Genomic DNA, 23,802 nt, shown 5'->3' with positions numbered 1-23,802 from the left:
ACCTGCATCTTATGCTTCCTTTGAGAAGATAAAACCACTCTAGCTTTAGGCTAAGATTACAAGTATGAAATGTGGCTGAGTTTCTGACTGCTAGGTGGCAGAGGGCAGCATTCCCAAGTGTGTCACAGTACCTCACTTTGTCTATAGTGAAGTGAACAATGGCCCTTCAAGCAAAGCCAGTTAAAATTTTGTTCAATATTGTTTTGATAGGTAAGAAAAAACCCTCCTCAGGAAAAGGTAATATAACTTTAATCATAACTCACTTTCTGTGTGTTGAAGAAAATGAGATATAAATCACTTATTTCCCCTTTTAGGACCCCTGAAGGAAATAGAGCATCAATGAACTGAGTAATTTGCAACTGTGAAAAACTAAAAACATAGATATTTATGAATCAATATGGAAAACCATCTGGATATATTGTTAAATGGGTACAAGCAATGTGGCAAATGGAACTCAGAGCAAGGAATTTTTGTAAAAATTAAGAAAAAATAAAATATACATATTTCTGCTCACTTGAGCAAAAAATTACAGATGAAGTATAAATTAGAAACTAGTGAGGTGGTTCACCCAGAGAAAGTGGACAATGGTGATGCAGAGGAATAAATCATTAGTGTGGTTATGACCCTTGGAAAATAAATAGAAGAGGTGGTGCATGAAGCAAAATAGAAAGAAGAAGACAAAAGAACCTAACTACATCTTTAATTATTACTATAATTAGACTAAAGAGGGAAATAATCTAAGTACCCTAGTAATTCTTGAACCCAGAATTTTGTTTATATACTTTCACAATAAAAAATAACTGAACACTAAATCTTAAGCTGTAGTTAATTGTCATTAACAGTGGAATGAGTTCAAGATTCTGAACTACTTCTCATGTATCCAAAGATTTAGCAAACAGGTAAACACGGAGGAGAAAGAAGTGACTCCTTACTCTGATAGGAAAGGTACTATGCACATAGAAAAGGAGAAGCTGCAAAGGACTCCCAGGTGTTAAACTAGAATTGGAAAAATCAGTTGTATGTCATAGGTTTTTTTTAAATTTTTTAATTTTCCCCCCCGGGATAAATAAATGGAAACATATGTTATATATATATCTATACTGTTCCCAGCCCTCATTCTTTCTGCCCAACTCCTGACACATATAAATGGGTAAACATAACTTTAGTCTTTTATTTCTACTTTTTACTTCTTGTGTTCCTTTTATATATATACTCCAGTTGACTTCTCTGATATTATTTAGAATCCTTGGAGACAATAAACACACCTAGAGATTCAAAATGAATAACAATAGTAATGGATTATAACTCAGAGAATAATAGGTTAAAATCCATGGGGTCCATAGTGATATAATCAAATAGAAAACAAATGAGTGGGGAATAAGTGTAACTTCCTTCTTATCAGAGACCACAATTAATAAACATACAAGAAAAGATACTATTTGTAAAATTACCATCTGGCCATCACATTTGTGATAATCTTCTCATTTAAGAATCATCAATGAGATCAAGATGGTGGCATAGGTAAACACAGCTCTCCTCCTTGCACAGACACGTCAAAGTTACAACTAAACTATAGAACAACCATCACTCAGAACTGTAAGGAATTGAGTTGAGTGAAAGTCCCACAACTACAGAATTAAAGAAACCACACTGATTCAGACCAGTGTAAGGAGAGAAGATATGGAACAGGCTGGTACCACATCCACATGTGGTGGATAAAAATTTGAGAGGAATGTCTCAGGAGCGAGGAGTCCCAGACCCCCAACAACCCCCAGCCCAGAGTTCCAGTGCTAGGAAGACATCTCTCCATAACTTCTGTTTGCAAACATCAGTGGAGAACGAGTTGAGGGAAGAAACTTCTAGAGTCCCAAGCACTTCCTCTTCAAGAAAACACATACAGATTTAGGCTCACTCCCTCTGGGCTCCAGCACCATAAGGTTAGCAGTTGGAGAGGCACCAGTGGCATACTGAGAGAAACTGAAGTGTCTGGCATCAAGGTGAGAGCTGGGGAACAGTTTTCTTCCAGACAAAAAGGCAGGCAGAGCCCACTGTCCCTTTTCTGAATCCTCCCTCCACAAAGCCACAGACTTCACACCTGGGTGCCATATCTGAGACTCCATCACCTGCCCTACACTGTTTGCCCTGTCCTAGAGATCCCCTGATACTGTCTCACCCAACTTATGGGCCACCCAAGCTGTTAACAGTGGCTTTTCCATATGAATGGCTGGTCTTGCCTCATGCTTCACAACTACCTAATCATCTCAATCAAGCAACAGCCAGCCTCAGTGAGTGACCATCCCCCATACCTCTTGCTAAGTGGCACTAGCAGCAGCCAGCCTTGATTCAGAAATCTGCTTTGCCTGGGAACCTCCAAGCCCAGCAGAGGTAGGAGTCATCTCACATTGCATTATACCTCATGCAGGGTTGCTTCAGGCAAAACACAGGAGGTGGCTAAGCTTGTCCTGCACCACATGAGAAACCTCAGAGCCTATGCATCCAGTGGACAGACACAGACCATGTCAGAGCACCATCTCCTTGCTCCTGCAAAGCTGATCTTCCACACAGGGTGACGGTTGGTGGTAAGTGGTCACAGCCAATCCTTGTAGGTGACTGGCCTGCAGAAATCATTCCCATTAATCTGCCAGGAGCAACCAAGGCTCAACTACAAGAAGAGATTATACTTGGCCCACACGAATTGAACACCTCAAATGCCCAGCTTGGGTGACAGGAGAAGCTGTGCTAAGGGACTGTACAGGACACCTATAACATTAAGCCACTCTGCTAATACAGGGAGTCATAATAGCTCTACCTAATACACAGAAACAAACAAAGGTGAGCTTCCAAAATGAGTAGACAAAAAAACAAGGCCCAAATCAAAGAACAGAATAAAACTCCAGAAATAAAACTAAACAAAATGGAGATAGGCACTCTGTCAGATGCAGAGTTCAAAATACTGGTTATAAGGCTGCTCAAGGAACTTAGTAAAGACTTCAACAGAATAAAAAAGATCCAGTCAGAAACAAAGGATACACTAACTGAAATCAAGAACAATTTCCAGGGAAACAACAGCAGAGTGGATGAAGCTGAGAATCAAATCAGTGACTTGGAACTTAAGAAAATAAAAAACAACAGGAAGAAAAAGGAATAAAAAAATAAACTGAGGATACTTTAAGGAGCTTCTGCATCAATCTCAAATGTTCCACATTCACATGTGGGGTCCCAGCAAGATAAGAGAAAAAAGCAAAATATTGAAAATCTATTTGGGAAAAATAATAAAAAAGAACTTTTGTTATTTGGTGAAGGAAATAGACATGCCAGTCCAAGAATCACAGAGAGTCCCAAACATGACGGACACAAAGAGGCCTACTCAAAGACACATCATCATTAAAATGCTAAAGGTTAAATAAAGGGAGCATCTTAAAAGTAGCAAGAGAAAAGCAGGCAGTTACCTCCAAAAAAGTTCCCATAAGACCATCAACTGATTTCTCAAAAGAAACTTTGCAGGCTTTCAGGGATTGGCAAGAATACTCAAAGTCAATAAAAGCAGGGTCCTACAGTCAACATTGCTCTACCCAGCAAGGCTATCATTTAGAATCAAAAGGTAGACAAACAGCTTCCCAGACAGAAAAAACTAAAGGAGTTCTTCATCACCGAGCCATTATTATATGAAATGTTGACAGGACTTATTTAAGAAAAAGAAGAAGAGAAAAACTATGAACAATAAAATGGCAATAAATAAATAGCTATCAACAATTGAATATGAAAAACAGACTAGGCAAACAAGTACAGGATAGATACGAAAATGGATATGGAGAGTGTGCTGATGATTGCCAGATGGAGGGGAGTGTGGAGAAATGGGTGAAGAGGTGAGAGAATTGGGTATAAACAGGTAGTTACAGAATAGTCATGGGGATGTAAAGGAAAGGAAATGGAGCAGCCAAAGAATTTATATGCATGACCCATGGATGTGACAATGGAGTGGGGATTGCCTGAGGGAGTGGGAGGTGCTGGGTGGAGGGGGCAAAATTGGGAAAAATTGGGACAACTGTAACTGCATAATCAAAGAATATAATTTTAAAAAAAGAAAAAAAGAATCACCAATGGATGTTAAAATAGTGGTTGAAATTCTAATAAGGAGACAGTTACATTTATATATCATCAAAATATATACTCAAATGATATCTACTAATAACCAGGTTAAAATATTAACTTTAAAACACTGATAACTATGTAAAAGAACCTGGCAGATACCACCACAGTATATTGATCATGGATTCGAGCACTAGTAAATGAAAAAATTAATATCAAATGTCTTCTTATAAGATGTACTGTGGTATACCTGGGGAAAATCTAAGCTGAAACACACATACACTAATACATACATGCACACAGAAGGTAAACACAGTAAAACATTAAACATTGGGGAATCAGGGCAGGGCCTTTCCAGGAATTCTTGACATCAGTTTTATAACATTTCTGTATCTTTAAAATCTTTTCCAAATTAAAACTTGAAAAGTCCTTTGTCCCACATGGCACATGCCCAAGAAGAAAAAAGTCCAGGCTTCACTGGAATCAGGGACATGGTCCCCAAGGACTCTAGTCCCTCTGGCTCTTGGACACCCAGCTCCCCAAAGGGCAGGCAGAATTAGCCAGAAGCTTGGGAACTGGGTGTCAGTCTCTCATTAATAGGGGTTATCTGTTGAGTCATTATTCTGGAGCTGCTTAAACAAAATGAAAGTCTGCAGAAGTGCCAAGCACCAGATGTTTCTTCTATTTGTGTCCATGTTAGGACTCCTGAAGAGAACTTGAGGAGCGGGGCAACAGTCTAGGGTAGAAGGTGTCTAATCTCACCAAAGATGAGCACAGGTCAGAGAGGCTGGATTTCCACACTGATGGACACAGATCTGCCTGTGTGATGGTTGATTCATGGATGAGACTCTAAGTTCATGACTATGCGTCTGTCTCTGCGAGTCTTCAGGTACTGTATATGCTTGTGTACATTCTGATTGATAGTTGCATTTGTGTGCACACGTGTGTACACAGGTATCTGACTCAGCCTGATTCTCCCTGAGGCAGACCTAACCTGGCCACATTTTATCACATGGATACCAAGTTATCAGCCTCTTGCTTGTGATTAGGGACTCATGATTCATGGAATTTCTTGCATGACAGCTGAGCATCAGAGGTGAACTTGTAGGCTCTGGTGCTGGACAAGAAGATGCCTGACCTCAGAGAAGCCAAGTTCAGGTCAGAGAAGGGTCACACCTCTGCTCAGCAGCATGTGCTGGTGCACGTGTGAGCTGTGTTGTGGGTGACACACTGGTGTGTGAGAGCAGGAAGCTATACTGTTTGGTTTTCTCTGTATATTGGCCTATTGTGTGACCATGTACATGGCATTGTTGTTTACCATGTGTGCACCATGTTGTGGTGGTTTAATGAGTGCACCTGTGACTGAATAGGCTAACCTGCCCCAGGCTGAAGGCCTTCCCCCAGGAAGGGGATGTGTGAGAAGGGCAGAAGCATGCCTTCATTTTTAATAGGAGGGTGTGTGCTGCTTGTGTGGTGAGTGTATGCCTGGGTGTGCATATATGCTGTTCATGTGTGTTTCTTGTGAGATTTTTTCCGGTGGCCTTCTGTGTTTTTGGTGACATATGTGTAGTGTTAGTGTGTATGTGGTGAGCTGTTTACTGGGTGTGTCATGAGTCAGGTGTGTTGATGTGCATTGTGAGTGTGTTTGCAGGTGACTGGTCCATCAATGTGTGTTGTGTATGTCTCATTTGTGTGTTTCTGATCATCTCTCTGTATATGCATGTATGTTTATGAGCTCTCCTTCCCTTAGGGTGGCAACTTGGTAACAGGTAAGTAATATTCACAAATCAGCACTGTGTGTGTGTGATGTGCATCAACGACCTCAATTTTTCTTAAGTGTCCTCATTCTGGGGCACCATTAGCTGAGAGAACCCAACTCCAAAACACGTCCTGTGTCTGGAAACAGACCCAGTGTCATATTCATGTACCTGAGTGTAGTCACTGAGTCACTCAGAATTTGCAACTCTTTATTTTTACTAAACATCCCAGGGAAAATAAAATCCAGGCATCCAGCTGTGAGAAGTTATTTGGCAGAATGACCTTCAAATAGTGGTGACCGTGGAATGTTATGTAAATCCTTGGCCTCAGTTTACATCTATAAAATGGAAAGAATTACACATCACTGTGTATCTTAGAGAGGCCTGCAGTAATTGCTTATTGTATAAAAATTTGTATGTATTGGAGAATTTTTCTCACTTGGAACAAATGTGAAGGAACAAAATAGTAAGAAGATTGAAAAAATTTTGTACAAATTTGACTCCTGACAGCTGTAAAATAATATATCATGCTTTGCTCCACAGCCAACTAATCGGAAGTTTCCATGTGAAATGGTTTAGACCATGGGTGCTGATTAAACGGTTGTATTACACTGAACTCCTTGAAGCAGCTAATACCTGTTAACTGTGATATATAGAACACATTAACACATGTATATCATTTCTGTGTTATATATCACATGTAATATAAACACAAATACACACGACTATGTAACATTCTGGCCGCCACTGTACTGCTCATTGCCCACAGAGGTTGTATCACTTATGTTTCTATTTCTTAAAAGCTGAAATAGGTGAAAGACCACAAATTTTTACTGCAGCTGTGAAGTGGTTGTATTATCTGGGAATGTAAAGCTGATGAGTGGATATAACTAGGGAACAGTGGTAAAGTCCTAAGTCCAGTACTTGGATGTTCACCGAGACGTTCAGCACTGTTATAAAAGGCAGTTTGTGGACTTTTCTGGTTTCAGAGCTATTGTGGCATCAAGTGGCTTTAAAAGGCCACCAGTTCCTAGAGTGTCCCTGCTTTACAGCTGCAGGGCAATGGGACTTGGCAAGTTCATAGGCAGAGTGTCATATTGTTCCAGTATCTTCTCAGCACTGGAGTCTCATATTTACTTAAGGCAGACACAATTGATCCCAGTTTTCAGGGCTCATCTTCCAATTCTGCTGCAGTGAATTGTGTATTCACTGGACTAGTGTACAAATTGTCCCTCCTTGCTCATTGAGCTGTAAACTCCTAGAAATGGGCACCTTGCTTTTCTTGTTCACTGTAGCATCTGACTCCTTAGTAGAGGTCCTGACACAGATGGTGTTCAATAAGTAATGACTGAATGAAATGGTAAACACCTCCTGCTTCTGTGTAATGAGGTCTTTTTGGCTGCTTTTTGGGTTCAGTGTTTTCCTGGAACCAGATGGGTTACAGCAGAGATGTATACATTTACTAGTACAAAAATTCATAAGGTTATAGATAGATAAAATTTCATGGTTTTCCCAGAAAATTACAGTATGAGATGTGATGATCTTGGTTTTATTTCCAGAATTCTGAGAGGCCCAAACCTTCCTAATGTCCAGTAGAGAGATGAGCAGCATGAGGCCTGGGAACCAGAGCAGCCTGTCCGAGTTCCTCCTTCTGGGGATCCCCATCCCTTCAGGGCAGCAGGAAGTGTTCTTTGCCCTATTCCTGTGTATGTACCTGATCACAGTGCTGGGCAACCTGCTCATTATCCTGCTCATCAGGCTGGACTCTCACCTGCACACTCCCATGTACTTCTTCCTCAGCCACTTGGCCTTCTCTGATATTTCTCTGTCATCTGTCACTGTTCCTAAGATGCTCATGAATATGCACACACAACAGCAATCCATTCCCTATGTGGGATGCATTTCTCAGTTGTATTTTTTCTTAGTTTTTGGTGGTCTTGACAATTTCCTTCTGGCCGTCATGGCATATGACAGATACATGGCCATCTGTCACCCACTACACCATAGCATCATTATGAGGGAGGAGTTGTGTGTGCTGATGGTGGCTGGATCCTGGATTATCTCCTGTGGCAATGCCCTCTTACACACCATCCTCTTGGTCCAACTATCCTTCTGTGCCAATAATGTCATCACCCACTTCTTCTGTGAACTCAGTGTGCTCTTGAAGCTCAGCTGCTCAGACGTCTCCCTCAATGAGCTGGTCATCTTGACAGAGGGAGGAATGCTTTCTTTCCTGCCTTTGGCTATTGTTTTGGGCTCATATATCCATATTGGAACCATCATCCTGAAGGCTCCCTCTACTAAGAGACTCTTGAAAGTTTTTTCTACCTGTGGCTCCCATCTCCTTGTGGTGTCTTTATTCTATGGGACACTTGTAGGTGTTTACTTATTGTCCTCATCATGGGATTCCAAAGATATAATTGCTTCAGTCATGTATACAATAGTTACCCCCATGCTGAACCCCTTCATCTACAGCCTGAGGAACAGAGATATAAAGCAGGCCTTAGAATGTTTGTCATTAGGGTTAAAGAAGTTAATATGTCAGTGAGGTCAGATTCACTACTTGGATTGTTTATAATTCTTTATTCCTAAATAATATTTTCACTTGTTCATCATCTTTTATAAGGTATCTGCAAAATCTTTTGCAAACTCTGTTGCACAATTTTAACTATGAATTTGTCGTTTTCTACACTGAGATATGTAAGTTTTTGCATATGTCTTTTTGTACTGTTTTATAAAGACATACTGATTTAGCAACATCATCTGCTACTAATAAACTTACCTTTTTTTTTAACTGAATTTATGCTGACTTTTGTCAGTTTCAGGTTCATTGTGCACATGTCTTCCCAACTCACATTCAATGACACCATGCTGGCTGACTGCAATACCCATGATCAGAATAATTTTACTATGAAAATTCACATGTGCTACAAAGCAAAACTTTAAGTCAAAGAGAGACAGACTTTTTAAAAATGCACTTAAAGCACACTACTTCATATAAAATTAGAAGATATTTTTAGCAATGCATCCTGTATTAATACCTCATGTATTTCTCATATTAATATTGATACTGTATATCTATAGACATAGAGGCATATATAGATATAGATATAGTTATTACTATAGTTTTGCTCCCTTTTGATTAATTATCTATATTTTGATATTCTGTTACCCCTGTACTAACTTATTAATCATACATTGTTATTGTTTTAAAATTGTCTCTGTGCTGTATGCAGAGATTACTTCTTACTTCCCTTTTAGTTTTTAAGTAAAGTTTAACATACAAAACATGACATTGACCACTTTAGTCTTCTATTATACACAATTCAGTGGCATTTAAAAGACTCATCACCGATACCTCATTTTAGGACCCCTGAAGAAAAGAGAGCATCAATGAACTGAGTAATTTGTAACTGTGAAAAACTAAAAACATAGATATTTATGAATCAATATGGAAAACCATCTGGATATATTGTTAAATGGGTACAAGCAATGTGGCAAATGGAACTCAGAGCAAAGAAATTTTTGTAAAAATTAAGAAAAAATAAAATATACATATTTCTGCTCACTTGAGCAAAAAATTACAGACGAAGTATAAATTAGAAACTAGTGAGGTGGTTCACCCAGAGAAAGTGGACAATGGTGATGTCAGAGGAATATAATCATTAGTGTGGTTATGACCCTTGGAAAATAAATAGAAGAGGTGGTGCATGAAGCAAAATAGAATGAAGAAGACAAAAGAACCTAACTATATCTTTAATTATTACTATAATTAGACTAAAGAGGGAAATAATCTAAGTACCCTAGTAATTCTTGAACCCAGAATTTTGTCTATATACTCTCACAATAAAAAAAGAAAACAAGAAACTAGAAACTAAATCTTAAGCTTTAGCTAGTGTGTGATTAACAGTGTCATGTAGGAGTTAAAGATTCTGAACTACTTCCCATGTGTCCAAACACTCAGCAAATAAATAAACACTGAGGATACCTCTGACATCTTTTCTCCTCTGTCAATGTCCCTAAAATGCTGATGACCATGCATACTCATCACTTCTTCATTTTCTATCCATGCTTTATTTCTCAGCTGTATTTTTATTTATTTTTTGGTTGTCTTGATAATTCTCTTCTGGCAATCATGGCATATGACAGGTACGTGGCCATCTGTCACCCTCTACACTACACCAGTATCATGAGCAAGAGGCTATGTGCACTGCTGGTGGCTGGTTCCTGGATTACCTCCTGTGGCAGTGCCCTGTTGCACACCCCCTCCTTGCCCAGGTGTAATTCTGTGCTGACAACATCATTCCCCACTTTTTCTGTCATCTCTCTATTCCACTTAAGCTGTCCTGTGAGCTGGTCATATTCACTCTAGAGGCTATGATTTTCATTTTTCCATTGAGTGGCAACCTGGTTTGTTGTGGCCACATTGGAGCCTTTATCTTCAGGGTCCTTCTACCAAACAGACTGAAAAGTCTTGTCCACATGTGGCTCCCACCTGGCTGTGGTGTCTCTCTTCTATGGGACAATTTCGGTTCTGTACTTTTCCTCCTCATGAAGCAACTCCACTGACTAGGACATGGTTGTACCTCTGATGTACACAGTAGTCACCCCCATGTTAAACCCCTTCATCTACAGCCTGAGAAACAGTGACATGAAGTTGGTTCTGCGACTATTTTCAGAAAAAGGATCATTTTTGCCAAGTTCAAATCACCTAATTGTGTTCTTATTTCACACTGTGAACCTTGTCAGACATCCTGAAAAATGGCCTGTTGACCACCCGTGTCTCTAACATCCTCCCAACTGTCCTTACTGGATGTACGCCCTTTTACTTTACTCATATTTGTTTCCTTTTATTCTTCCATAATCCAAAATATGGCATTTCCCACAACACACATGCAACTTGTAGACTTCAAACTCTTTATTAGTCAGGCATGGCTTGATCACCCTAAATAGCTCACACTGTTGTGTTCTGTTGCTGAAAAGAGATGAAGGATGGGCTGAGATCACAAAGTACAGAAACCACTTTTCTCCAAAGGCAAGTGGCACCTGCATCTTATGCTTCCTTCAGGAAGATAAAACCACTCTAGCTTTAGGCTAAGATTCCAGGTATGAAAACTGGCTGAGTTTCTGACTGCTAGGTGGCAGAGGGAAGAATTCCCAAGTGTGTCACAATATCTCACTTTGTCTATAATGAAGTGAATTTAAACTGCCCTTGAAGCAAAGCCAGTTTAAGTTTTGTGCAATATTGTTTTGATAGGTAAGAAAAAACCCTCCTCAGGAAAAAAAATATAACTTTAATCATAACTCACTTTCTGTGTGTTGAAGAAAATGAGATATATATCACTTGTTTCCCCTTTCTTATCTATTGTTTCCCAGAACTGCAAATATCCATCCAAGTTTCTAATGTTTAGTTTAATAAAGTCTAGTCCATTTACCATTTTAATGTAGTAGATAGTTAATAACATGCTTTTGATGGTTTCCTAAAATCTAAATAAATTTAATGTGATTGTGTCTATGACAAAAGCATAACAGGGGAGCACTCTGTAGGAAACTGTAATTTTTGCCTTTAAGTTGGATTTTTGTGGTGAGATCAGGCTATGTCTCTCTGATTAATATTAGTCTGAAACAATGATTACTGTCTTGTTTCCAAACTGAGAGCTCCCATTTCTGATTCCTTTTATAAAGGGTAATTTTATTTATTTAATTTTAGAGAGAGAGGAAGGGAGGGAGAAAGAGATGGAGAAACATCGGTGTGAGAAACACTGACTGGTTGCCTCTCCTATGCATCCTGACCAGTGACCAAACCTTTAACCCAGGCATGTGCCCTGACCAGGAATTGAACTGGCAACCCCTCGTTTTTCAGGACAATGCCCAACCCACTTAGCCATACTGGCCAGGGTGAGGGCTCCCACATCTAATAGGGAAAACTAAATGCATGAGTTCCTAATCCATGCATATAAAAATATGTGTTGCATGGCTACCCTTGTGCCAAGAGATCTTAGTTCTATGAATACAGATTTTTAAAAAGACCCTGAAACCCAACCTCATGTAGGACTTACACCCCAGCCCTCCTGCCTCCACTCATCAGGCTCCTTTGTCTTCATAGCAGTATCTAATCTTCTAACACGCCATGGACTTTACTAATTTCCTTCACTGTCATTGTTTCTTTAGTGGAATGTAAGCACTACACAAGATGGGTTTGGGGTCAGAAATAAACTGTAAGTTTCACTTGTAGGTAAAAACTGCTATGAATAGAGGCAATGTAAAAAGGGGGAGCAAGATGGCCATCACAAAGCACAACATCTTACCCTTTGTGACATCATGGATGGACCCAGAGGGTATTAGGCTAAGTGAAGTAAGACAGTCAGACAAGGAACATATAACTTCACTTACACGTGGAATCTACAAACCAAAATGAACTAACAACAACAAAAAAAACAGAAGCATACTCACAGATACAGAGAACAAAATGATGACTACCACATGAGAGGGGTGTTAGGAGAATGGGTGGAAAAGGGGAAGAGCTTAAAAAGTACTAATTGTCAATTACAAAATAGTCACGAAGATGTAAAGTACAGCATAGGAAGTACAGTCAATAATATTGTAATGGCTGTGAATGGTGTCAATAGGTACCAGACTTATGAGGGGGATCACTTTGTAAGTTATATAATTGCCCAACCACTAAGCTGTATATCTGAAACTACTATAACATCGAATGTCAAGTGTAATTGAGAAAAAGGAGGGAAGCAAGAGTGCTGGGGCTGTTGATCATTTACATGTGTGGCCCAGGTAGATCTCACTGGAAAGGTAACATCCAAACAAAGACCTTAATGAGGACAGGACAGAAAGCCTTAGAGATGTCTGGAGATGAGCATACCAAACATGAAAATCAGCAATTAGATGCTCTGAGGTGAGATGGTGCCTGGTCCATTGTGGGAACACTGAGGGGGCCTCTGGAGATGGACAGGGCAGGCTCAGGGAGGGACGGGAGGTGCTAAGTTTAGAGATATCAGCAGACCAGTTCTGTAGGGAACTTAACAGTCACAGTATCAACAGGTGTATTAGTCCAGGGTCTCCAGAGAAATAGAACTGATAGTGTGTGTGTGTGTGTGTGTGTGTGTGTGTGTGTGTGTGTGTGTGAGAGAGAGAGAGAGAGAGAGAGAGAGAGAGAGAGAGAGAGAGTAGGAAGAGAGATTTAATTTAAGGAATTGGTTCATGCAGTTGTAGAGGCCTTTAGTCCAAACTCCACCGGTAGAACGGAGTAAAATTCAAAGGTGGGGAAAAGTTGCAATTTGAGACTAAAGGCATCTGCTGACAACTTTGTCTCTTCATTGGGGGGAGTCAGTCTCTTTCCTATTGCCCTCACTGAGTGGATGAGGTCCTCCTACATTATGGAGGGATGTCTGCTTTACTTGGAGTCTGCTCATTGCAATGTTAATCCCATCCAAAATGAAAAAAACCATCGAAGAAACATCTGAAATAATGTTTGACCCAATTAACCAAGTACCATAGTTGAGCCAAGTTAACACATAAAACTGACCATCATAATAGATTTTTTGGTATTCAGTGTAATTTGGGAACCCACTGGAAAGTATTTGACAGAGGAATAACACGAGTATACTTAATTTTGTTACAGTTTCTTTAACAAACACCCAGCTTTTTTGAGGTATACATGGCATGCAATGGATTTCATATATATATATATATTCTTTTTTTAAAATTTTTTTATTTATCTATTTTTCAAGTACAGTTTTCTGTCTATTTCTCCCATCCCAGCCCACCCCGCCCAGTGCTCCCCACATCCTTCCCATTTCCACCCCCTTTACTTATTGTCCCTGTGTCCTTTATACTTGTTCCTCTTAAATTCCCTCCCCTCTCCCCTCTAGTAGCTATTCCCCTGTTCTCTATTTCAGTGTCTTTGTTTTTATTTTGCTGGATTTCATATACTTGAAGTATACAAGTTGATCAGTTTGGGCGTAGGTACAGACCCATGAAACCATCACTACAAGCTGTTGGGATCATGTAGTTTCCTCATGCCTATGCCTGCTTCCTCTTTGCTGCTCCCAGCTGCCACCCAGGGGAGTTAATGATCTGCTCTGTTTACATTGAATAGGTTGCATCTTCCTGAATTTTCTCTAACTGGAATCATACATAATATATTCTCTTACTGTTGTCTTCTTTCACTGGGCATAAGCATTTGAGATTCACCTATGTTGTAATATGTATCAATATACATTACATTCTGGTGCTCATTAGTTCCTTCTTTTTATTGTCAAGTACCACTCCACTGCATAGATATACCACCATTATGGTGCCCATTCATCTGTTGATGGACATTTAGGATTTTCCCTAGCTCAAAATCTGATTTTTATTATATCCCAACAACTTTGGCCATTTTACCCATCAATTGTTTTGCCTAAATTCTCTGTGACTCCCCTATATACTCACATGTGTTCTTTAAGAAGAATTTCTATGTTATTCCACGCTATGTGTTCAGAGTATATATTACTGTTTTACTTTTGTGACAACTTTACTAATTATTTAAGGGAATGAGTGAATGAATGAACAAATGAATTCCTTCTACATTACAAATGCCTATTCAAGCAATAGCTGATCCCTAGGGATACACAGACATTGACAAGGACCCTCAACACTTAGTATTCTTTCACTACATGCTCATTTACCATTCCTCAACCTCGCATAGATGCTACTATTATTGTCTCCACTTTGAAGAACCTGACTCTCAGAGAACTTTGATCAATCACTCAGGTGTGCTGCCTTAGTACAGGGTTGGGGGAGCCCCAGGCACATAGACTCAATCACCTTACCCCAAGACAAGGAACACACCCTACCCTCCAGGCCCCTATAGATGAGTAGATAGAGCAGCCCCTTCGAAGGAGCTTTGTGTTCCAGGGGAGGTCTGTGTCATGTTGTGGGAGTCTGCTGAAGCCCACACACTGCCTGGGCCATGTGCTGCTGTGCAGAGATGCTGAATCATGACAAGATGCCACAGGCGCCTGGGCCCCTCCCCCTTGCCATCTGGAGACAAGAACCCTGAGGCACCACTGACATTAAAAACATTCTTTCTTGTGACTCCAGTTGCAGCTCAACCCCTCTGGACCCCAAATAGTCTTCTTCCCAAGGGCCCGGGAGGAGTTGGCCAATATCCCAAGTGGACTGCTGCTCTAGTCAGGGACCTGGGGATGTTTCCCTCTGGGGTCTCTGGGTGTAAAAGGAGATCTTCTGCCGGTCATTTTGAAGATGACAAACAGACATGAAAATCAGCAGCAGTCCTTGGGCCACTGTGGTCTGCTCTCTCTCCTTTAATCCCAAGTCTGCTGCACAGAAAGTGAGGATCCAGGTAACAATACGAAGCACAAGGTATCAGAATCATAGCACTGGTATACATCAGAAGGGGCCCAGAAATAGGCACAGTTTTGTGTGTGTGCATTGTATGACTTTGTGTGTGTGTATGTTGCTGATTCACACACTTAATGCCTCCACCCAGGACCTATGTAAATCAGGGGAGGCTGGAAACTTCCTCAGTGATGTGAGCCTTCATTATACTTGTGTTTTGTTGTTCATGTGCTGTCTGTGAGACCTTGTGCGTCACTTGTGATTTGAATATGTGTGTCTGCTGGTGATTACAATGTGTGTGGTGGAGGATGCTTGATAGTTCTCTGTGCACTGTGTTACACGTGTGAGAATGTCTGGTGTGTGAGTTTTGCGCAGGTTTCTGTGACGCTGACCCACACTGTGAATGTATTTAACTACCCTGGGTATAAACTAGAGAGAGAAGTCTGTACGTCTCCTTTGGTAAGTGTGTGGCTGTGAAAGTGTGGGAGTGCTTTTGTGTGTAACAAACTCACACCTTGACTTGATTCACACAGAAGATGTGTAGGATAGAGACTTAAAACCTAGATACAAACACAAAGGGCAGAAAAAACACCTTTTTGATACATTTGGACTCTGTACTTGCTACAGACCTGAATCCACAGGCAGCTCCAAAAATCCCATTTTGAAAATCTTTTGAGGGCCATTTTTCAGTGATTTGAATAACACAGGAGGGCCCCCGGAAGCCCAGTGGTTTTGACACTCTTCTGCAATTTTGTTACATGGTATAGATACTAGATGCTCATTTCTGAGGTTGCAGGTGTCTACATAAACTCTTGGCATTTATTCCCACTTAAAAGGTTTGTGGCTTTGGCTTTTGCCTGTGTTGCCCATCAGCCTCCACTGTCAAATGGGAATAATTTTAATCGCTATAGAATTCTTCTAGGTAGTTCAGGGCACACTGCCAGCACTTAGGAAACTGTAGCCTTGTAGAGGTCAAGCCAGCTGACTGTCCATTTCCTGACTTCTCATGAGATGAGACTTGGTACAAAGATAGGAAAATCAGGCCCATCCAAAGACTCTCTCCCCAACCTCCTGGTAGCAGGTTCTCTTCTTCATGACACAGTGTGTCCCTAGTCTCCTCTTTCACTTGTGGCACTGAAAGAATCTGGCAGCACCTCTGCACTGTTCCCTTCCCTTCAAATTGGGTTTGTCCAGGACATGCTGAAGATCCCAGTTATTGCCTGGTGCACTTACCTGGTCAGCTACTCACAATCCATATAAAGTTCCTCTCACAAGCATGTGGACATTTTAATATTTAACTTTCACTTAATGTTTTTCCTCCCATGGGAAGAAATGGGTGGATTCTCTTCCTAATGACAGAGGATGAGAAAATCCACCTTTGAGTCCAAGCTCCACTATGTGATGTGTATGTGGAATTCTGTAAGCTATTTCACTACTCCTGATAGTAAATGAAAGAAAAAGAATCAATGTCTTCTCTGTTTCTCAGACATGGAACAAACTCTGTCAGTTGATTGAAAGTGAAGGTACATGCAACCACTTGCAAACTAAAGGGCTGCAGGAACATGAGTGGCGACCATCACTGGAGCAGAAGGACTCCCTTAAATCCTGAAATGATATTTCTTAAGGCCCTGGATCTTTTGTATATTTAAAGAGAGGGAGAAACTGTAGGATCAGAGGAGCAAGAATTCCAATAAATTTAAGACACAGGAAAGAATTGTGACCATAGCAGTTACTAAGGTCTTTGCTCCTCCTGATTATGTATATAATGAAATTTTAATAACAGCTCCTAGGACTACTAAAAATTTAATAAGGTAATAATGCAAAAAATGTATTTGCTTGACATACTATTCATTGAATGCCAATTATTATAAATGTGAAGATCAGTTCTGAGAAAGGGTGATGGTCAAGCAGGTAACTGAATTATTTCAGGCACTTCCCATGCTTCAGTGTTCCCAGTGCTCAATTGCAGATCTCAGGTGTCTTGACGTCTAGGATTACTCATTTCTAAGCCTACTCTAGGCAGAGTCAGAGAGAGATGAATGAACTGAAGTAATGTTCATTTTTTGGCAAACAGATGAATATGAACTTGACATGTTATCACCAGGGTAGGGGATTTACCCCAATGACAGCTATGAGCTTAGAAACTTTCCCAGAGGGTGAGAGCTTAGTTAAGGCAGCAGCAGCTGACCCTTCATGCTGACCTCTCATACATCTCATGTTGATTAAATTCCTGCATTGGATCTTGGTTTTACTTGGATAGTTATCCTGTCATATAAACAATTACTAAAATTTTGTGTTTATTTTATATAGGGCACTGTTCAGACATTGATGTGTCTTAAATTAGAATACTCTAATTAATTCTACAAATGTGTGGTATTGGAATCGTCACATTACATTCCTACAAGGTGAGGTCATGAGAGATTCGGCTGCTCAAGTCATCCACCTAGAAAGTGGTGGGGCCAGATTAGCAGCACAGGAAATCTGGCTGCCTTGCTTACTTTTAGTCACTACTGCCAGTGTTTCCAGAGAGCTGGCAAGCTAAGGGAAGAGCTCCTGTTAGTCCCATTTCTTCTTGCATCTCCAATGATTAGCATAGTGCCAGGAACTTGGTTGATTAAAACAGTAAGAAGAATGAATTTGGGACTTCCGCCAAGATGGAGGCATAGGTGGATGTGCCCTGCCTTCTCACACAACCAAGTTTAGAGACAACTAAATATTAGCAACAGAAAACACAGCCAGAACACGGAAAATTGAACTTTTCGGAAGTCCGTTAACAACAAATTCTTCAGACTGACCGGTAAGGGGCGAAACCAGCAGCTGGTGAAGCGGGATTGCACAGGTCTGGGTCAGCCGGACTCAGGCGCGGAATCCAGATGCAGGGTTGGACCTAGTGAGCGACCCAGCGAGCCACCAGGCGAGCGACCGCGGGGGAGACAGCAGGGGAGCGGTGCTGCGTGTTGACTGTGGTCGCGCATTTGTGCGCAGGTGGACAGGCAAGGGAGTGAGCGGATGGACCAGGGCCTGGCCGGTCCCTGTGGCAAGTGGCAGTGGAGAGCGCGCGCCATTTCCCTGCTCTGACCCCACCTCCACATGCAGCGTCATAACCCAGCGACTCTGAGTGGCCCAGCCCAGGTGAACCACCGAAGACGCTAATCCTCACCCAGCTGTGAGAAACAGCAGAGGGGGTCGCCATTTCCCCGCTCTGACCACGCCCCCACATACAGCGTCACAACCCAGCGACCTGGGAGTCCAAGGCACCCGCTTCTCACACTTAAAGGGCCCGAACAGACCAAAAATGTCGCAAGATCTCAAAGCCCCAGAGCCCATAGATCTAAGCGATGAAGAAATAGCAAAACTCTCAGACGCACAGTTTAAAACACTGGTCATCAGGATCCTCACAGAACTGGTTGATTATACCGACAAATTAGACAAATATATGAAGGCGAAACTAATTGAAATGAATGGAATTGCACAGGACACCAATAGCAATGAAAAGGAAACTGGGACTCAAATCAATGGAGTGGACCAGAAGAGAGCAAATAATGGCCAAACAGAAAAGAGTCAAGAAGCAAGAATTCAAAGAAATGAGGAGAGTCTTAGGAACCTCCAGGACATCTTTAAACGCTCCAACATCCGAATTATAGGGGTACCAGAAGGGGGAAAGGCACAGCCACCAGTGGAAAACTTATTTGAACAAATAATAAAGGAGAATTTCCCCAATCTGGCAAAGGAAATAGACTTCCAGGAAATCCAGGAAGCTCAGAGAGTCCCAAAGAACTTGGACCCAAGAAGGAACACACCAAGGCACATCATCATTACATTAGCCAAGATTAAAATGAAGGAGAGAATCCTAGAAGCAGCAAGAGCTAAGGGGACAGTCACCTACAAAGGAGTCCCCATCAGACTGTCAGCGGATTTCTCAAAAGAGACCTTACAGGCAAGAAGGGGCTGGAAAGAGATATTCCAAGTCATGAAATCCAAAGACCTACAACCAAGATTGCTCTATCCAGCAAAACTTTCATTTAGAATGGAAGGACAGATGAGGTGCTTCTCAGATAAGATCAAATTCGAGGAGTTCATCATCACCAAGCCCTTATTATATGAAATGTTAAAGGGACTTATCTAAGAAAAAGAAGTTAAAGAAACATGAACAGTGAAAGGACAACAAACTCACAGTTATTAACAACCACACCTAAAACAAAAGCAAATTAAAAGGACAGCTAGATCAGGAGTGGAAACATAGAGATGAAGATCTCAAGGAGGGTTAGCAACAGGGGAGTGGGAGGAGGAGAAGGGGGGAGAAGGTACAGAAAATAAGTAGCATAGACAGTAGATAGAAAATGGATGGGGGGCAAGAATAGCATGGGAAATATAGAATCTAAAGGAATTGAGACACATGGTCATAAACTAAAGGGGGGGGTGACGGTGGGGATGGGGGTGTAGGGTGGAGGGGAATGAAGGGGGGAATAGAACAACTGTAACAGCATAATCAATAAAAAATAAAAATAAAAAAATTTAAAAAACAATTACATGCTCAATAAAAAAAATTTAAAAAAAGAATGAATTTGGTCTGGTTTCTTGTGAAAGAAATCATGCTGGGCATTGAGAGTATGATGCTTGCTTCGGCCCCACTAGTCAATGATAATAATGGAAGGCACTACTTTTTTCAAGAGAAAATAAGTAACCTTACTGTGGAGGACAAAAATCACTCTTCAAAAAAACTCTGCCATTTTTCACTGTCCTTTCATCCCCAGCAGACAGAGGAGGACCATGAGGAGAGACAACCAGAGAAGCATGTCTGAGTTCCTCCTCCTGGGGCTGCCCAACAGGCCAGGAGAGGAGGGTGTGTTCTTCACCCTGTTCCTGGGCATGTACCTGACTACAGTGTTGGGCAACCTGCTCATCATCCTGCTGATCAGGCTGGACTCCCGCCTGCACACGCCCATGTACTTCTTCCTCAGCCACTTGGCCTTCTCTGACATTTGTCTGTCATATGTCACTGTTCCTAAGATGCTAATGAATATGCACACATGGCAACAATCCATTTCCTATGTGGGATGCATTTCTCAGTTGTATTTTTTCTTAGTTTTTGGTGGTCTTGAAAATTTATTTCTTGCCACAATGGCATATAACAGGTATGTGGCCATCTGTCACCCTCTACACTACACCACCATTGTGAAGAAGGAGTTGTGTGTGCTGCTGGTGGCTGGATCCTGGATTATCTCCTGTGGCAACGCCCTCTTGCACACAGTCCTGATCGTCTGACTGTCCTTCTGTGCAAACAAAGTCATCACCCACTTCTTCTGTGACCTCATATGCTCCTGAAGCTCAGCTGCTCAGACATCTCCCTCAATAAGCTGGTCATCTTGACAGAGGGAGGAATGCTTTCTTTCCTGCCTTTGGCTATTGTTTTGGTCTCATATATCCATATAGGGACCATCATCCTGAAGGCTGCCTCCACTAAGAAACTCTTGAAAGTTTTTTCTACCTGTGGCTCCCATCTCCTAGTTGTGTCTTTATTCTATGGGAATTTTGGAGGTGTTTACTTACTGTCCTCATAATGGGATTCCAAAGACATAATTGCTGCAGTCATGTATACAGTAGTTACCCCCATGCTGAATCCCTTCATCTATAGGCCGAGGAACAGAGATATAAAACAAGCCTTAGAAAGATTGTCTACAGGGCTAACTTACTGAAGTGAAAGTCATTAAATCTTCTTATATCAGTCAGGAGCACAGTGAGGTACATGTCCTAACACTAGTGTAAGGTCAACATCTCCCTACAGCTTTAACAGGATATGCATTCTATTGTCCCATATTAGTTTGTTAATAAGTCAATGAGGTCAGGTTTGCTACTAGGATTATTTATAATTCTTTATTCCTAATTACACTTTTCACTTCTTCATCATCTCTTATAAGATATGTGTCTGGCATGAGAGCAACAGTTAGGGGGCAGCTTTCTCCCAGAGGACTGTGAAGGCAGAGCCCATGTTTTTTGGCCATGTACTGTCACAATAAAAAGAAAAAGCTGAAAACAAAGTCTTAAGCTATAGTTAGTGTGTCACTAAAAGCAGTATGACTTCAAGATTCTGACACTACTTGCCATGTATCCAAAGATTCAGAAAATAAGTAAACACTGAGGAAAAGGGAAGTGATGCCTTATTCTCACAGGAAAAGTGTTATATGCATGGAAATGGAGAGGCTGGAAAGAACTCTCTGGTGTCAACCTAGAACTGGAGATATCACTTCAAACTCATGGGTTTTAAAAATTATAAATAGAGGGAAATTTGAATGTCAACATCTATACTGTTCCCATCCCTCATTCTTCCTGATCCACCTTCTATGGGTCAACATTCCTTTAGTTCCCTAGTTCCTAGTTATTACTTGTTCTGTTTCTTTTATGTATATTTCCTACATTGCTCTCTGAGATCATTTAGAATTCTTAGAAGCAATGAACACACCTAAAGCTTCAAAATGAACTGAATAGTTGGAATATAACTCAAAGCATAGGAATCCATGAGTTTATAATAAATAAGTATGTAAGTAAATAAACAAATAAATAAAGGAAATGAGTGGGGAATAAGGGGAGGTTTCTTCATATAAGAAAACACAACTAATAAAAATACAAAAAATGAAGAACAGGCAGACAGTGACCAGAGGGGAGAAGGAAGGAGATTTCAGAGGAAAATGGGAAGGATTTACAGGAACTAGTGTAAAGGACACATGGACAACAAGTAAGGGGGGTGGAAATGGGAGGGAGGTATGAAGTACTGGGAGGGGGGTGGGCTGGAATGGGAGTAAAAGAAAACTGTACCTGAACAACAATTAAACTTTTTAAAAGTTGTAATAAAAATAAATAAATAAAAATAAAGATACAAGAAATGATAGAATTGGAAAAATCACCATTTGGTGACTACATCTGCAAAATTTGTCATGTAAGAATCACCAATGAATGTTAAATATAGTTAGTAAAAGGTTAAGATGGACAAAACTATGATTATCTAGTTTCAAACTACCCAAATGATATCTATTAATTACAAGGTTAAAATAATAACTTTAAAAAATGGTAAATTGGCAACAGAGAACCTAGCAGACACTATCTTAGCCATTTGATCAAGGATAAAAAAACTAAGTGGAAAAATTAATATGATATGGTTTCTATTAGTATGCATTGTGGTATATCTGCTCAAACTCTAATAAACCTGAAACATACATACATTAATACATACATGCACACAGAGGGTACACATAGTAAAACCTTAAACATTGGGGAATGTGGGTAAGGCCTTTCCAGAAATTCTTGATACCATTTTTACAACATTATATATCTTTAAAATCATTTCCAAATGAAAAGTTGAAAAGTCCTTTGTCTCAGCTGGCACATGACCAAGAAGAAAGGATTCCAGGCATCACTGAAATCAAGGACGCTGTCCCCTGGGACTCCAGCCACTCTGGCTCCTGGACGCACAGCTCCCCAGAGGGCAGGCAGAATTAGCCAGAAGCTTGGGGACTGGGTGTCAGTCTCTCATTAGTAAGGGTAATTTTTGAGTCATTTCTCTAGAGCTGTTTAAACAAAATGAAAGTCTGTACAAGTGCCAAAGCCCCAGACATTTCTTCTGTTTATGAAGAAAACCCTTCAACTGTGTTGCCCTGAGGTGGCAACAGTGTGGAGCAGGTGACTCAACTCAGCAAAGACGAGCACAGGTCAGAAGAGCTGGATGTCTGAACTTGGGACATATCTGCCTGTATGCTGGTAGGTTCATGTATGAGAGTCTGTGTCCATGGCTCTGTGTCTCTGAGTCTGCATGTACTGTGTATGCTTGTGTACATGCTGTTGGATGGTTGCATCTGTGTGCACATGTGTGCACATGTGCTTGCTATGTGACTCAGACTGACTCTTTTCCCCAGTTAGACCTAACCTGGCCCCATTTTAGCCCATGTACACCAAGTTATCAGCCTCCTGCCTGTGATTAGGGACTGGATTCACGCCTATGATCAAAAGTACTTGCTTCACAGCTGAGCATTGGAGGTGACATTGTTGGTTCTGCTGCTGGACAAGAAGATGCCTGACTTCATGGGAGCCAAGGTCAGGTCAGAGAGGGCTCACACCTCTGCTGAGCAACGTGTGCTAGTGCATGTGTGAGCTGTGCCTGTGGGTGACACGCTAGTGTGTGAAAGCAGGAAGATGTACTTTTTTTGTTTACTCTGTGTGTATGTAGGGTATGATGTGTGTGACCATGTGCATGGGATGTTGGTGGTGGTTTAATGAGTGTACCTGTGACTGAGTAGGCTTTACTGCCCATGCTGATGGCCTTTCTCCAGAAAGGGGATGGGTCAGAAGTGGCAGAATCATGCCCTCATTTTTAATAGGAGGGTGTGTGCTGCCTATTATAGAGTGTGTGGCTGGTGTGCACATGTGTTATTTGTGTGTGTTTCTGGTGAGATTTTTAAATTTGTTGTGGTTGTTGTGGTTTTGGTGATGTGTGTATAGTGTCTGAGTTTTGTATGTGTGGTGAATTGAGTGTTTACCAGATGTGTCATGAGTCATGTGTGTTGATGTGCATTTCCAGTGTGTTTGCACTGAATGCAGGTGAATGGCC

At 41.0% G+C, this 23,802-nt stretch overlaps 1 protein-coding gene and 2 pseudogenes across 1 annotated transcript; all 3 read left to right on the top strand.

Annotated features, from left to right (window-relative positions):
- Window positions 1–7,443: 7,443 nt before the first annotated feature.
- Window positions 7,444–8,394, top strand: LOC119034518 (olfactory receptor 1J4-like). Its single transcript, XM_037125604.2, has one exon. The coding sequence runs from the start codon at window positions 7,447–7,449 to the stop codon at window positions 8,392–8,394; it is 948 nt and encodes a 315-aa protein (XP_036981499.2). The 5' UTR covers window positions 7,444–7,446.
- A 1,458-nt stretch (window positions 8,395–9,852) lies between these two features.
- On the top strand, window positions 9,853–10,635 carry LOC119035012 (olfactory receptor 1J4-like; annotated as a pseudogene).
- Window positions 10,636–19,961: 9,326 nt separating this feature from the next.
- LOC128626027 (olfactory receptor 1J4-like) lies at window positions 19,962–20,958 on the top strand (annotated as a pseudogene).
- The last annotated feature ends 2,844 nt before the right edge of the window (window positions 20,959–23,802 follow it).

Source organism: Artibeus jamaicensis, unplaced genomic scaffold (genome assembly GCF_021234435.1).
Source record: "Artibeus jamaicensis isolate MK-2021 breed Jamaican fruit bat unplaced genomic scaffold, CSHL_Jam_final scaffold_1964, whole genome shotgun sequence".
NCBI lineage: Eukaryota > Metazoa > Chordata > Mammalia > Chiroptera > Phyllostomidae > Artibeus > Artibeus jamaicensis.
The sequence above is the reverse complement of the archived record's forward strand: the minus strand, read 5'-3'. Positions and strand labels throughout refer to the sequence as shown.

What these genes read in the sequence shown, in the direction of transcription:
- LOC119034518 (XM_037125604.2), top strand. Translation starts at nt 7,447, where the DNA reads ATGAGCAGCATGAGGCCTGGGAACCAGAGCAGCCTGTCCGAGTTCCTC.